The sequence below is a fragment of the Crocodylus porosus genome, unplaced genomic scaffold (assembly GCF_001723895.1).
Source record: "Crocodylus porosus isolate Cpor-Errol unplaced genomic scaffold, CroPor_comp1, whole genome shotgun sequence".
Taxonomy (NCBI): Eukaryota; Metazoa; Chordata; order Crocodylia; family Crocodylidae; genus Crocodylus; species Crocodylus porosus.
This window is the reverse complement of record NW_017728911.1, coordinates 23,232,462-23,245,459: the sequence shown is the minus strand read 5'-3', so window position 1 is coordinate 23,245,459 and position 12,998 is coordinate 23,232,462. Positions and strand designations below refer to the sequence as shown.

At 38.8% G+C, this 12,998-nt stretch overlaps 1 protein-coding gene across 2 annotated transcripts in view; it reads right to left on the bottom strand.

The window, feature by feature from the left end:
• Positions 1 to 705: 705 nt before the first annotated feature.
• FGF7 (fibroblast growth factor 7) overlaps positions 706 to 12,998 on the bottom strand; it is a 64,583-nt gene continuing 52,290 nt past the window's right edge. For both annotated transcript variants that reach the window (XM_019533645.1, XM_019533646.1), the window contains exons 3-4: positions 1,894 to 1,997; positions 706 to 1,536 (exon numbers count right to left, since the gene is read on the bottom strand). In XM_019533645.1, coding sequence (XP_019389190.1) covers positions 1,342 to 1,536; positions 1,894 to 1,997 — 299 coding nt within the window. In that variant the 3' untranslated portion in view covers positions 706 to 1,341. The remainder of the gene's footprint in view (positions 1,537 to 1,893; positions 1,998 to 12,998) is intronic.

The window sequence follows — 12,998 nt, the reverse complement described above, 5'->3', positions numbered from 1 at the left end:
AAAATAAAGTTTAATGCTGTAACAACAGAAAAAGCATGTATAACGGTGGGAAAACAATATTTAAAAGCCATATGCCCTAACAGGAATTATACAAAGGATAGGATATGTTACATAAAAAACCTTAAGATGTCTGAATTTTTACTTCGTCGTTATATAAAATGTTATTTTGTGGAAAGTGAGATGAAGTACATTTATTTATTCCTACTCTTGTTATTTTACATACACTATTTTGAAACATAGAGCAGCTTTTCTTTTCATTAACATGATCGGGGGCAGCAGGGCAGGCCCTATGAGATCAGGCTACGGGACCTGAACCTGTTCAGCCTCCACGAGAGAAGGCTGACGGGGGGATCTTGTGGCCTGTTACAAACTAGTCAGACGGGACCAGCAGGCACTGGGGGAGTCCCTGTTCCCCCAAGCACTACCAGGAGTGACTAGAAATAACGGTCACAAGCTGGCAGAGGGTAGATTCAGATTAGACATCAGGAGGCGCTACTTCACTGTCAGGGTGGCTAGGATCTGGAACCAACTTCCAAGGGAAGTGGTGCTGGCTCCTACCCTGGGGGGGTCTTTAAGACAAGACTTGACAATCACCTTGCTGGGGTTGTTTGACCCCAGTACTCTTTCCTGCCAAGGCAGGGGGTTGGACTTGATGATCTGTTCAGGTCTCTTCCAACCCTACTAACTATGATACTATGAAACAGGTATAAGCATTTTGTAATGGAGCAACCCTCATTTTCCAAACTATCTTTTTTATCAGAATGCAACAGTAACAAATTTACAAAATTATATTTTTTTCTGATCAGTCACAAGATCATAATTTTTTTCTTATCATCATTAGTGATTATATTATCAGTTTTTTGCAGGGGAAATTATTTAAAATACTGCTCAACCTCCACATTTAACATTGACTTGATAATATGACGAATCATTCCAGCAGCCTTAAAGTCCGACATATTTTACATAACATTATCATCTGCTTTATTATTATTATAGCAGCCATGTTTAATAAGCAGATAGGGTTTTTTTTAAATAAAATATCATCAGATGATCAAGTCATGACTTATTCTTAAGGGTAAATTAATTTAAGAAACTACCCAGTTACTGTACTAACATAATGATTGTACAACTCTTTACAATTTTTTACAACTTTTAGTTACTAAATCTGTTTATTGTGTATATTTTCAAATCTTCTTTAATGCAGTCTCTCAAAAATAAACATAAATGCGCAAGTCCAGCTTGTTCAGTTTCTCAGTAGTTTTCCAGCCTTCCTTGATTACTTATCAGTCTCTTTAAAAATAATCTTCCTGCTGGAACTAGTTTTGAATAGATCATATACGATTAGGATATTGCCAAAGGAAGGAAGTGGGATGCTTTGTGTTCTTTCTTTGTTTTTTTACCTTTTATAGGGATACCTTTGTGGTTTAATGTAATAAACATCTCATTCCCTTTGTGTGTCCATTTTGCCGAAGCATAAGTATTGTAATGGTTTTCTTCAATCAGTTCTATGAAGTTGCAGTCTTCATTGCATACTTTCTGTTAAGAATGAATGATACCATATAATAACATTAGCACTTTTTTGTTCTTTAAATACATAATGGGAGTGGGGAGGCTGGGAGAGGAACATATACCATGTAATTAATGCCATATGTTATTAAAATACTTTTTAATAAGAATAGGATTTTTCTAAAGCAAAATTAAAGCTCTCACCCTTACATTTTATAAACAAACATGACTTCTATATTGGGTAAAAATGCAGTTCCTTTCAGTTTATTAGCTATAATTAACATAAGCTACATAGATGTCAAGTAAAAATGAGCTAATAAGAAATATTTTTTGAGATTGAAATATTACTTTTGTATATTGAGTACAAATCTATAACATTATTAGTACCTTTCCATAGAGTTTTCCAGATTTGTTCATTGCTAGAAAGTATTCACTTTCCACCCCTTTGATTGCCACTATTCCAACAGCCACTGTTCTTATTTCCAGAATACCTGCAAAGAAATAGAATAAGGTCTATGAACTATTCATTTGCGTCTTAAGGATTGTACAGTACTTCTGGTTTTATTTAAAATCTGTTAAAATAGTGAGGATGGTTATTAAGAAATAGTTCCTGTCATTACACATATGGAGGACAGATTAGCTCATGGTTCTTTGTTTACAGACGTGTGTGTGTATGTGCATGCACACGCACACACAGAAACTACATGCTGGATCCTAGCGTTATATTCCTAAATTTCCTTGTTAATCTAAGGTGTCTCTATAAGTGATTTTCAAGAAAAAAAATCTTTTTCTTGAATTTTATTTAGCAGGGGGTTCCTTTTGAAAGAAACATACACATTTTAGGTAGGATTCACAGGAATTTTGTAAGCACTACACTTAAAAGATTAGTGAGAATTTTACCAGAGTCACCTCCTTGAAGAAGCATAAACCTTAGAACTTGCAAATGATGGAAAACAGACCCCAATGTCTGAAAGAAGATAAAGCATCTGCTTGACCCTTTGAGGCTTTGAAAACTGATAGGAGCTGTAAAGTTATCTATGTTAGAAGAGAAAAAATACAAAAGACGATTGAAAATTTTTTATGCAAATATTTTAACATAGAAGTTTTGGAGTTGTCTTAAATTGCAATACATTGATTTTTAGCTGGAAAGCATACATATACTAAGAAGAAACATGCATAGTTACTACAGTGCTTTAAAATTACCTGTAACATAAAAATGTTCTTTTGTTGATTTAAAGATATTGGAATCAAAGTGCACTGGGTAGTTTTCAAACTTAAGCAGTTTAATAGTTTAAAGATTTTAGTACTTTTTGGCTGGGATGTGCTTTTTCCAACCATGAGCCCACTCTCAAACCAGTAACTATTGAGCTTCCTCCTCTGACATACTAGGCTGGCTATCTTCAGCAAAGGAGCTTTTGGGAGAGAGAAGATTAAGGGCACATTCTGAATAGTGTGCACAGGCAGGGGCATGCATATCTTGCGGAACAAGTAGTAGCAGCATATAGTTGTTGTGCTGCTGCTATTTGTCCCCAGGTGTACACCTTCATGCGTGCTCTGGCATGTGGCAAAGAGTCCCAGGTGGGATAGGGGCGGGTGGGCTAAACTTGGTCCCTGCTGTCTGCTCCATCTGAGCAAGGAGGCATACTCTAGAGCCCCCCAGCTTCTGGCCTGAGCCCCTGCAGGCATGTGGTTGCATTTCCAGAATCAAAAGTGACCGTCTGTTCACTTGCTTATTGGTTCAACCTGGGCAGCTTAGACTAACCTGTGAAGATTGAATAGAGTCAGCCTTGGGCTTTTTGACTGTCTGTACTTAGCCTTAGACTCTAGTAGACTCTAGTAGCAGGAAAATCAAGGGAAAAACATTAAGCAAAAAAGCTGGGAATGGGTCTAGTAACTAGATGACTTGACTCTTCCCTTACTCAGTGCTCTCTTGAGCTTAGCTCTCCTCTCTCTGTCTCCTGTTAGACTGTAATGTTAGACTTTAAAATCTAACACAAACTTTCAGTGAAACTTTCTGAGGTCTTTGACAAGTTTCACTCTGCTGCAAGCTTTGCAGAAACAGAATTGAATGGAATCAAAGTGGAATTTACAAAAATTGTATAACTGGTAACTTTCACTTAAAATTCACTGTTGTGAAACCACAGTGGAGCACGTAAAATGAATGGTCAGCCTTCCTGCAGCCTGTCAAACATACGTTTGACATTTCTGATCTGTATGGAAAGAAAACTCATAAATATTCATAATGATTTTGCAGCCTAGGTATATAAATCAGTCTGCTATTTGGTCAGTAACAAGAATTGAGATTTCCCTGAGTAAACTGCTGTTGTTGGCTGAACTAGCATAACTGTTTCAAAGAGCAGCATGTAATGGGAAATAGTATTACTTTTAAAGGAAAGATGCCAGAAGTTTTTCCCTAAGAAAATTATATTGTATTAAATTTGAAATGTCTAGATTTTAATTTTAGTCACTTATTTTTTAATTTGATGATGAAATCCACCTTTAGATTTTGAGGATTACTTTGTTTTGTTTTCAGGTTTCATGCCCCTCTTAGACTTTTGTCATCCAAGTGGGAACCTTCCAGTTGGGTTGTACGTGCCATTTGACTATAATTTTGATTGTAATCCAGAGGGTATAGTCAAATCATCAAGAATCAGAACCATATGGCCAAACAAATAATCACAGCATTTCAAAGTCCTGCCCTGGAATGTGAGTGTTGACTACCATTGAAGTCATGGGGAGATGCATTTGAATATTCAGGGATAGAATTACCGTAATTATTTAGTCTGAAGAAGAAAAGACTGATGGGAGAGGGAGATTTGATAACAGTCTTCAAGTATCTGAGAGGGGGAATTGAGAATTATAAGAGGAATTGATACAACCTAGCCTCTGGTTGCAAGAGACATGACAAGCAATAACAGTCTTAAATTGAAAAAAGGGAAATCTAGGCTGGATTTTAGGAAGAACTTTCTAACTATGAGCTTGGTTAAGCATTAGAATAGATTACCTAGAATAGTTGTGAAATTTGCATCCTTGGAAGTTTATAAGCGCAGGTTAGACAAATACTTGTCTGGAAAGGTTTAGTCATGAATGATTTTGCCTTGAGCAGAGGTTTGGACTAGATGACTCTTGAGGTCTATTCCAACCAAACTTTTCTATGATTCTGTAATATAATTTGGCATTGCATCTTTGGTTCCTGATTTAACCATTGGAGAGGCTGAACTATTTTACAGAGTTGAGGCATTTTACAGAATAAAACTCCAGCTAATGTAATTATATTATCCAGATGTATTAAAAGGCAGCATCAGTGGCAAATTAGTAATAATGACAGATTATTCTGAGGTTTTGCTTTCCCAAACTCCTGTTTTTCTAAATAAAAATTACGTAATTACTTGAATGTAAGACAACCCTGATTATATGATGCCCCTTCCCCCCCCCAGTAATTAGATTCTGTATATGGAACATATATAAATTTGTTATAATTTTCTAGGTATAGAATCCAATTATTGGAAGTTTCCCTTGAATTTGTCTCCCTCCCATTGTTACAGCAGGGAGAATAAATCTGGGAGGTCATGTAGCCCTCTTGCCTTCTGCCCCCCAACTTCTTTCCTTTGTAGCTCTTTCCCCCACTCCTTACTGTCAGACCCTGCTTTGCCTGAGCACATGGAAGTTAGAAGCACGTCTGAAAACATTGACCTAGAAACAAACATAACTGTAGTAACTTGCATATAGAAAAATTAATACAGGTGCCCCTAGACTTAGCTCATCCAGGATGGAGGCAGTTTACCTCTTTTGAAACTGCTGGAAGTTTTAGCACAGGTATTCCATAAACACACTTTTAAGCAGCACTTCTGTACCTATTTGAATATAGTACAAGTTAATTTTTTTTTGCAAATACATATCTATCTACCATAGATATAGATATATAATATCTATTTATCTTTATCTCTTATAGATAGATATAGATATCTATATCTAGATATGCTTTTATATATGTTTTTATTTACATACACACTCACACCTATACCTTTGCTGACCTGTCTCATAACTGACATGGTTCACTTGACAGTCTGTAACATCTACAGTTAGCCATCATCATCCCCATTAATATAACCGCACCCATGCGCCTAGACACCCACATGTCTGTCACCGTGTAATTTAACCATTACAATCATGCAAAACCACCCTGTGCCCTCTAGCCTTCCCACCCCTCACCCCTCTCACTATCTCTCTGTTTCTTTCCCTAGTCCTTAATCAGTGTCATCTTTGTTATCCTCTTCCTCTTTGTCATCCTCATTGCTCATCTTCTCTTTGTCATGATCGTTCTCTTCTTTTTCATAATCATTGTCTTCTTTGGCTTCCCATTCTTGAACAGCCTGTGCCATTCTTTCCTCTTCCATGTGTTTTCCACCCTCTTATTCCTGTCATCTCCTACCTCTAATAGTACAGCTGTAGCTCACTCTTACGCCGTCCTTAACTAGGAGGTTCATGTGCCTATACAAGAACAGGTTCCTTGTCTTCCTCGGGGCATTTCTAAAGCATGTAATGGTCAAAGTGGGCTGTTGGGGTCCCTTGCTGCCTGGTCAGGTGTCTGAACCGCGCCACCTCTCTGTTTAGGGTTTTGACTCCTGTTGCCATCTGAAGGAGTTTGCTTTCTCTCCCCCACACTTCCCTGGCATACAGGCAACTCCAGAGGAGGTGGTCAGTTGTTTCCTTCTGCCACTGGTTTGCCCCTCTGTCTCATCCCCTCTGGTTACCTGCCAGTTTAAGACTCTGTGCTCCTTTTGCAAGTCCTTTTGGAAAATTTGTTCCCACATGGCTTTGGCAGGTGTTGATGGGTAGTATGTTCATGGGAAACAGTCTTTCTTTTGCCCTTACCACCTCCTGCATCTTATGTGGGTTCATCATGGTCATCAGGGACTTGTTGCATAACTTGCGTCTATTCTGGAAGTGGTCCAGGAGTTTATAGAACCACGAAGAGTGGGACCATGCTCTACAGGCACATGTTGTGCAGAAAGGACACCCACCACCATTGCAGCAGATGCCCTGCTAAGTACTTCACAAACTAGGCTGTTTTGGAGTCTGCCCTGGCTGCCTGTTTGCAGATCTGGCTTGTGTAATTACCCCACAGAAACAGCAGAATGTCCAACATTCTTCAGCCCCCAATCCATTTTGTCTTGTATAGTGTGGCCCTCATAACTTCATATCCCATCTGGAGCCCCAGAAGAAGTGGCACATGGCTTTTTCCATTCTATGAATGATGTGCTTTGAGCGGGGGGAAGACCAATGCTGTGAACACAAGCACTGGTATCAACACCGTGAGTACCACATGCTCCTTCCATTGACAGACAGTGCATGTTCCAGAGTCTCAGTGGTAAATCTCTGTTTGACTTCAGCCTCGGTCTTTTCCCATGCTTTCTGTCCGTTTAACCCTGGGTCAAACTCCACCCCGAGGATCTTCACCTCCTCATGGGGGACAGAGACCCCCAGAGATTACAAGTCCCTGAGTTTGCCCAGTACCAGGCAGGTGCTTTTGCCCATTGTAACAGAGAGCCCAGGTCATTTTGTTGTTCACACTGGTGGTTTGGGCTGGGACTATAATGGGTGGTTTTGGAGGTCCCATTAGTGCCTGTGAGGCACATGATTGTCTTGAGTCCTTACCAGGGGTGGGCTCAAGGTCTGAAGCTATTGTAGAGCCCAGTGAGGGGCAATACAAGGCTACAGAGCTGACGGTGGCCAGAGGCCCAGTGTCCGAGAGAAGCCTAGTGAGATGGGGACCAGACACCTAGTGTCTGAGAGGGGCACACTGAGACGGAGACCAGGAACATGGTGCCCAGGAAGAGCCCAGCAAGATAGGGGCTAAGGGCCCGGTGCCAGAAGAGCATGGCCTTCATGGGTCTGGGGCCTGCTGGCCAGAGGCCAGGGACCTTGAGAGTGAAGGTGATACATTGAAGGTAGTTCCTCAAAGCCTGGTCTGGCATGGTGGGCCTAGGCAAACTGTCCTAGCAAAATTGAAATGGGCGGAAGCTGGGGAAGCCGAGACCCCAACAGATAGAACAGTGTATTGTAACACCCGCAAGGCTTGGGATGAGGTGTAGGGGAGGAAAAGGAGCCACGCAATTTCCCCTAAGGCTGCAGGTACCCTATGCAGGCTTAGTCAAGCTGGGAGTGATCTATTAAGATGGAGAACAGAAACGAGACTTGGGGACTAGTAAGACTGAGGCTCATTCTGAAGCCTGTTGGTAGCTTCCCTTAAACACTCTTTAATAGTAAGATCAAGGCATGGTGGGAAAGTGAGATAGAGGAGAGAGGCCATAGAATTTGAGCCAGATAGGAATCACAGTTTCATTAAGAGGTGTCATGGTCACCCCAGTGGTTGCAACCTGTTATACCCATGTTGATCTTGGCCCCTGCCTCTCTGTATACCTGGGTGTATTGTAACACTCTTTCTACTGACCATTTATCACTGCACAGGAGATTGAGGTCATCCATGTGGGGCAGGACCTATGTATGATATTAGTCGCAAGCTGAAAGGCTTAAGGGATCAGAACTTATGGTAGAGGTGATATCTTTTATTAGACCAACTAAATTTTTGCAAAAAAACCCTTTAATTACAAGCTTTCATGCACAAGCACCCTTTTTCAGGCATAGGAGAAAAGATTGTAAAACTTCTCCCAAGTAGAAATGAAAATTCATATTTCATAGGGGAGTTAAAACTGTGGTAATATCTCCTGTTTGGCACAGTTCATTTTGTACAGAGCCAAAAGGCTCATCATTTACCATATAGTTCATTGGGCTGGTCCCCAGAGGTCAATAGCATTTCACGCCACAGTTACCCCACAGCTCAGCACTGCTCAGTATGTGTCTATATCCCCCACAAAGGATCCATGTGTTAATTAGACCCCTCCTAGTCATTACTGGAACGAGGTGTTCTAGTCATGAGTCATAGGATCCTCCAAAAATCTATATGCAGATGAGAGTTGCAGGGCAACCTAGTCCAGGTCCACTTCATAGAGGGCGGGGCCACGTTAATCATATGAAACAGAGGGGACAACAGAGATTCTGGGTAAGATGTTTGGGGGCCTGTCCAGTGATGTTTGCTAGAAATGTAAGGTTGGTTAAAAATAGGAGTCATTGGAAATGGGAAAGAAAGGTACAGCTCAGAGTTAATTCTTCATTGTCTAATCTTAAATCCATGACCTGGGATTTGTGTTATAGAAATTATGTAATGAGCACATAGACACCTGCATTTGTTGTTGTAGGGTTAGGACTTAATACAGTGGAATGTAGCTATAGAAAACTGAGCCATGCAATAAAATATTGCCCCAGGGCAAGTATCTTATTTCACCTTAAACTCTCCTTAAACCTTCCCCTTCATACCCGCACCCTAAAATTCAACACTTTCTATGATTAGAAAGCAGATGTGTAGAAAAAGAAAAATAACAACAACAAACCAGAACAAAATAAACACTGAGAGCTAGGAGAAAGAAAATAATCCAACACAGAAATGTCATCAGATCTTGCTATATCATGGTAGTAAAGTCATGTTCTCATCATGTCAAGAATAATTAAGGATAAAGCAGAAAAACATTCGTGGACATTTTACCCTTAGGGTTTTGGTTGCCTTGATGATTCTGCATGGCCCACTATGGTAAGATACAGTGGCAAACTGAGAGATGTCCTTGGTTGCTTTGTGGTCCTCGGTTGTAGCTCAAAGGATGCAGGATATTATGGTTAAAACTGATACTTTTCTTTGAAAATTGAGAAAGATAAGACCTCTATACCTGACATAATGCCCTGCATCCCCCACCAACACTAATAAAATGTTTGTGACTTTTGTGAAAAATAAAAATTAATTTTAAAAATAAACTAAGATGATTTTCTTTTCTTTTCCATCAAGTGGAAACTTAAGGCATCTATTTGGGAAACCATCCTTGTTCAGGAAGGCACTTAATTGCAAGCTTATATCCTTTTGAATGTATATGCTGTATCAACACTTTCCTAAATTTGTAGGGATGAACATAATTAGTGTTGTCTTCAGTAGGGGCCACAAAAATATACCAGTATAGTATTCAGTAATCACTGGATGAGATTTTCACAAGTTGTCAGCATTTGGCCAAAACCTGCTCCCACTGAAGTGGATGGGAGTTTACAGTTGCTATGAATAGGAACAGAGTTTACACTAAGGAAAATATGATTACTCAGGAGCAGAGTTCCACTGAAGTATTCAGTAGTAACTGTTTTTAACTTCAGGCCTCTTAGAAATCTTAATTTAAGGAAGAACTTATTACAATTTTAGTCTATGTCCAACATGCCATTACTTACATTTCAAATAATACTGATTCTACAGTTTCAGACTGAATAATCAGTCATTTTAGCATCGCTCCATATGAGAGAGTGAGAATCTACCAGGTGAGGAGGAGAAATTCGAAGTTCATTTAGCTATGTTTCTCTGAAAGCATCAAGTAACTGTTAATTAAAGTGTAATTGTTTTTCTTAGTGAGTTTTTGTAGTCATGGTTAAACTCATAGAACAGCTGGGAGGAGGAGCTGTTTACTCAAGACTAATCTTCCAGTGAATCTGTCATCTGTTGAAGACTGGAAATGAAGACCATCTTTGGTCTGCTTTATCCAAAGAAGCTGTGTAAATGCTGAATTTACAAGAACCCAGAAGAAACTTGGAAAGGGGCAGAATTAAAGCTAGAAAGAGAGGAAAACTACAAATAGATAAACAAATTGAACAAAAACAATATGAAATTCCAAGTAATTTTGTATGGTTGCATGGTCAGTCTATCAAATTTAGTTTGAGATTTTCTGTAGCCCAAGGTCTTAAGTTCTACTGACATTCAAAATAGATCAGTTGGCATGTTAACCCTGATTACCTTTCTACAATCTCTTCTTAGGAGAGCAGTACAATAGTAATTGGCTACAACATACTCTACTTCTTAAGGCAAATTAGATATTAGACAATGACTGGAAAGTAGATGAGGGCTTATTTTTAAATCTTTGTTGGTTTCAGTGGGACTGGAACTAATTAGTATTTGGAGACAATAGCTTTAAGTTCATTGCTACTAGTTTAGCATACCAATGGACCAAAGTTCAAGAGTACAAATTTACATTTCTGGATTTCTTCTATGAGCTTCATTTGTAGGGCAGTAAGTATTATAATCTGAAAACTTAGATAAAGGCCAGTTTTTTCACCTAGGTATCTCACTGATTGGTATCTTCCTTATATGATAGGATATTACTAAAATATTATTTACTCTTGAAAAAGTGATGGGGCTGGGGGGTTTTGAGTCGTCTGAAATGTTATGCCTTTGATTTTTATTAGTAGTACTTATACAATGAAAAAAACATGTTTATTTTTTAATTTGGATCATTTTAGTCTTTTTGTATTAATACTTTTAAAGTAATAGAATAATCCTAGAGATTTTAGGGTTTTTTAGTTATTTGTTTGTAACATTATACAGTTTATTTACAAATGTTATTTAATGTCTTTTTCTTAAGCTGTGGCTGTAGTTAAATAGGTATCCAGGTTTCTTAGCACATGGTTTTGTCTATAAACACCTTTGCAAAGTAATCAAGACATTGAAATCAAGTAGATTTCAGCATGGATGTTGCATTTACTAACTTAGAAATAAGCTATTACATTTGCCCTAAATCAGATTGTACTTTTTATATATGTGGGTGGCAATTAAGAGGTGACCACACTTAAATATATTACCCAGATGTATGAAGCCAAAAGTCAGAATCAGTGAAAGAAGTACAAAGCAACATACATCAGATATAAATGTGCCACTGTATTTGAAAGTTTGAAAAAGTACTAAAAAAGAATAAGTTAAAAAACGCACATCAAGAAAACCTGAAGTCATTTAGTTAAAATGAGGTTAAAACAATTATCTGCAAGACAAAATCCCATATACACCACAAAGCAGAAGCTGACAGCACTGTGAAAGTGCATGTAACTCCCTCTACAAAAGACGGTTTGTTCAAGAATTGTGTTGCTTTCTTCTGGAGCTTACATTTCCATATGGAAGTTCCAGTCACCAATAACATGGAGTCATACATGTGGTAATATGCACTCATGAATCCATGGAAGTACCTCTGCAAAAAACATGTCGCTGACTTCAATATCTTTCTTATAAGTGGTCAAAAGGCTCCAAAGAAGCTCCTTATGCCTCACGTTTGCTAGATAGCTGCTCAATCTACTTCCTCCACTTCAGAAAATTGTTTCTCCAGTCAGTGCCCTATTGCATCCAAGGCCATGAACAGGTATTATTTTTGTGCCAGGTGAAAAGCCTTTGTCCTGGCACAAAAAGAGATTGTACGGCCATTCAGGGGCTTTTTTACAGAAGAGAACTGGCTCTTTTGCAAAAATGTTAGATCAAAAATCTACCAGGAAGATCATCCACCTCCCAATCTAACATGAACACCTGTACACGTCTCGGAAGTGAAGGCCATGCAATATCCCCAAATCCTTTGCTCTCTGTTTGCTCATTCACTGTGCTAGCTGTCACGGAGGCCTAGATCCTGCCTATCCATGCATCCAGCCAGCCAGCCATGCCTCGTCAACCTGCCGACTGGAGAGATGAGGGGGACATTGTCCTATAGCAGGAACCTTACCAGAACAGGTTTCCATTGTAGGAGAATGCCCCCACTCCTCTCCCCCACCACTGCTCCAGGTCAGCCCTGAGCAGTGCAGGTGTAGGCAGGCTATTGTGCCACAGTAGCAGGTCATTTAAATCCTCCTTTTAAATCTTCTTTTAAATGCTGAAAACTCAGAGAGAAAAAGAGAAGATGGGATTCTTAAGGAAAGGAGAACAAAGCCAAATAGCACTGAACCTATTTATTATTTGCACCTTAAGGCTTTTTTTTTTTTAATAACATTTAAAACATTTTTAACACAGCTAAACAAATTTCTGGATGTTTTATAGTGGCCCAGTCTTCTTTCACAGCAACATATGAGAACACATTTGTATTTGAACCTTCTGTCCTTGATATACTATATTTGATCTGTATATGAAAGTCAGCAAGTATGGAACCAGGAAAAAGTTTGCTGAAATGTGAAGACAGAAGTTGATATCAGCAAAAAAATGTTAGCAGAAATCTCATACATCCTCTTCTATTAAGTGCTGCCTAAACCATTTTGAATCTCAAATTGGGAAAGAGGGTAAAGAAAAGACTTGCGTGGAAAATAAGTCACATAAAAATAAAACTGTTTTTAAGCATTGCTAACTTGTGTTTCTAATTAATTAGGTTGGGAGTACATGTTTATGAGTTCAGATGACCTTTAAAGATGAATTCAAGGCCAAGAAAAAAGCTCTATTCATTGCTTACATGACAGTATCTAAATGGAGTTTATGTTATTTTCTCTTTTCTTTTGGAGTTTAAATAAGTTAATGTTTATGCTTTATAAAGCATTACTAGCAATCAAGGAAATGTATAGTTTTGGAAACATTTCAGATAGGTTTTATTGATGTTAGCTTGTGCATGTTT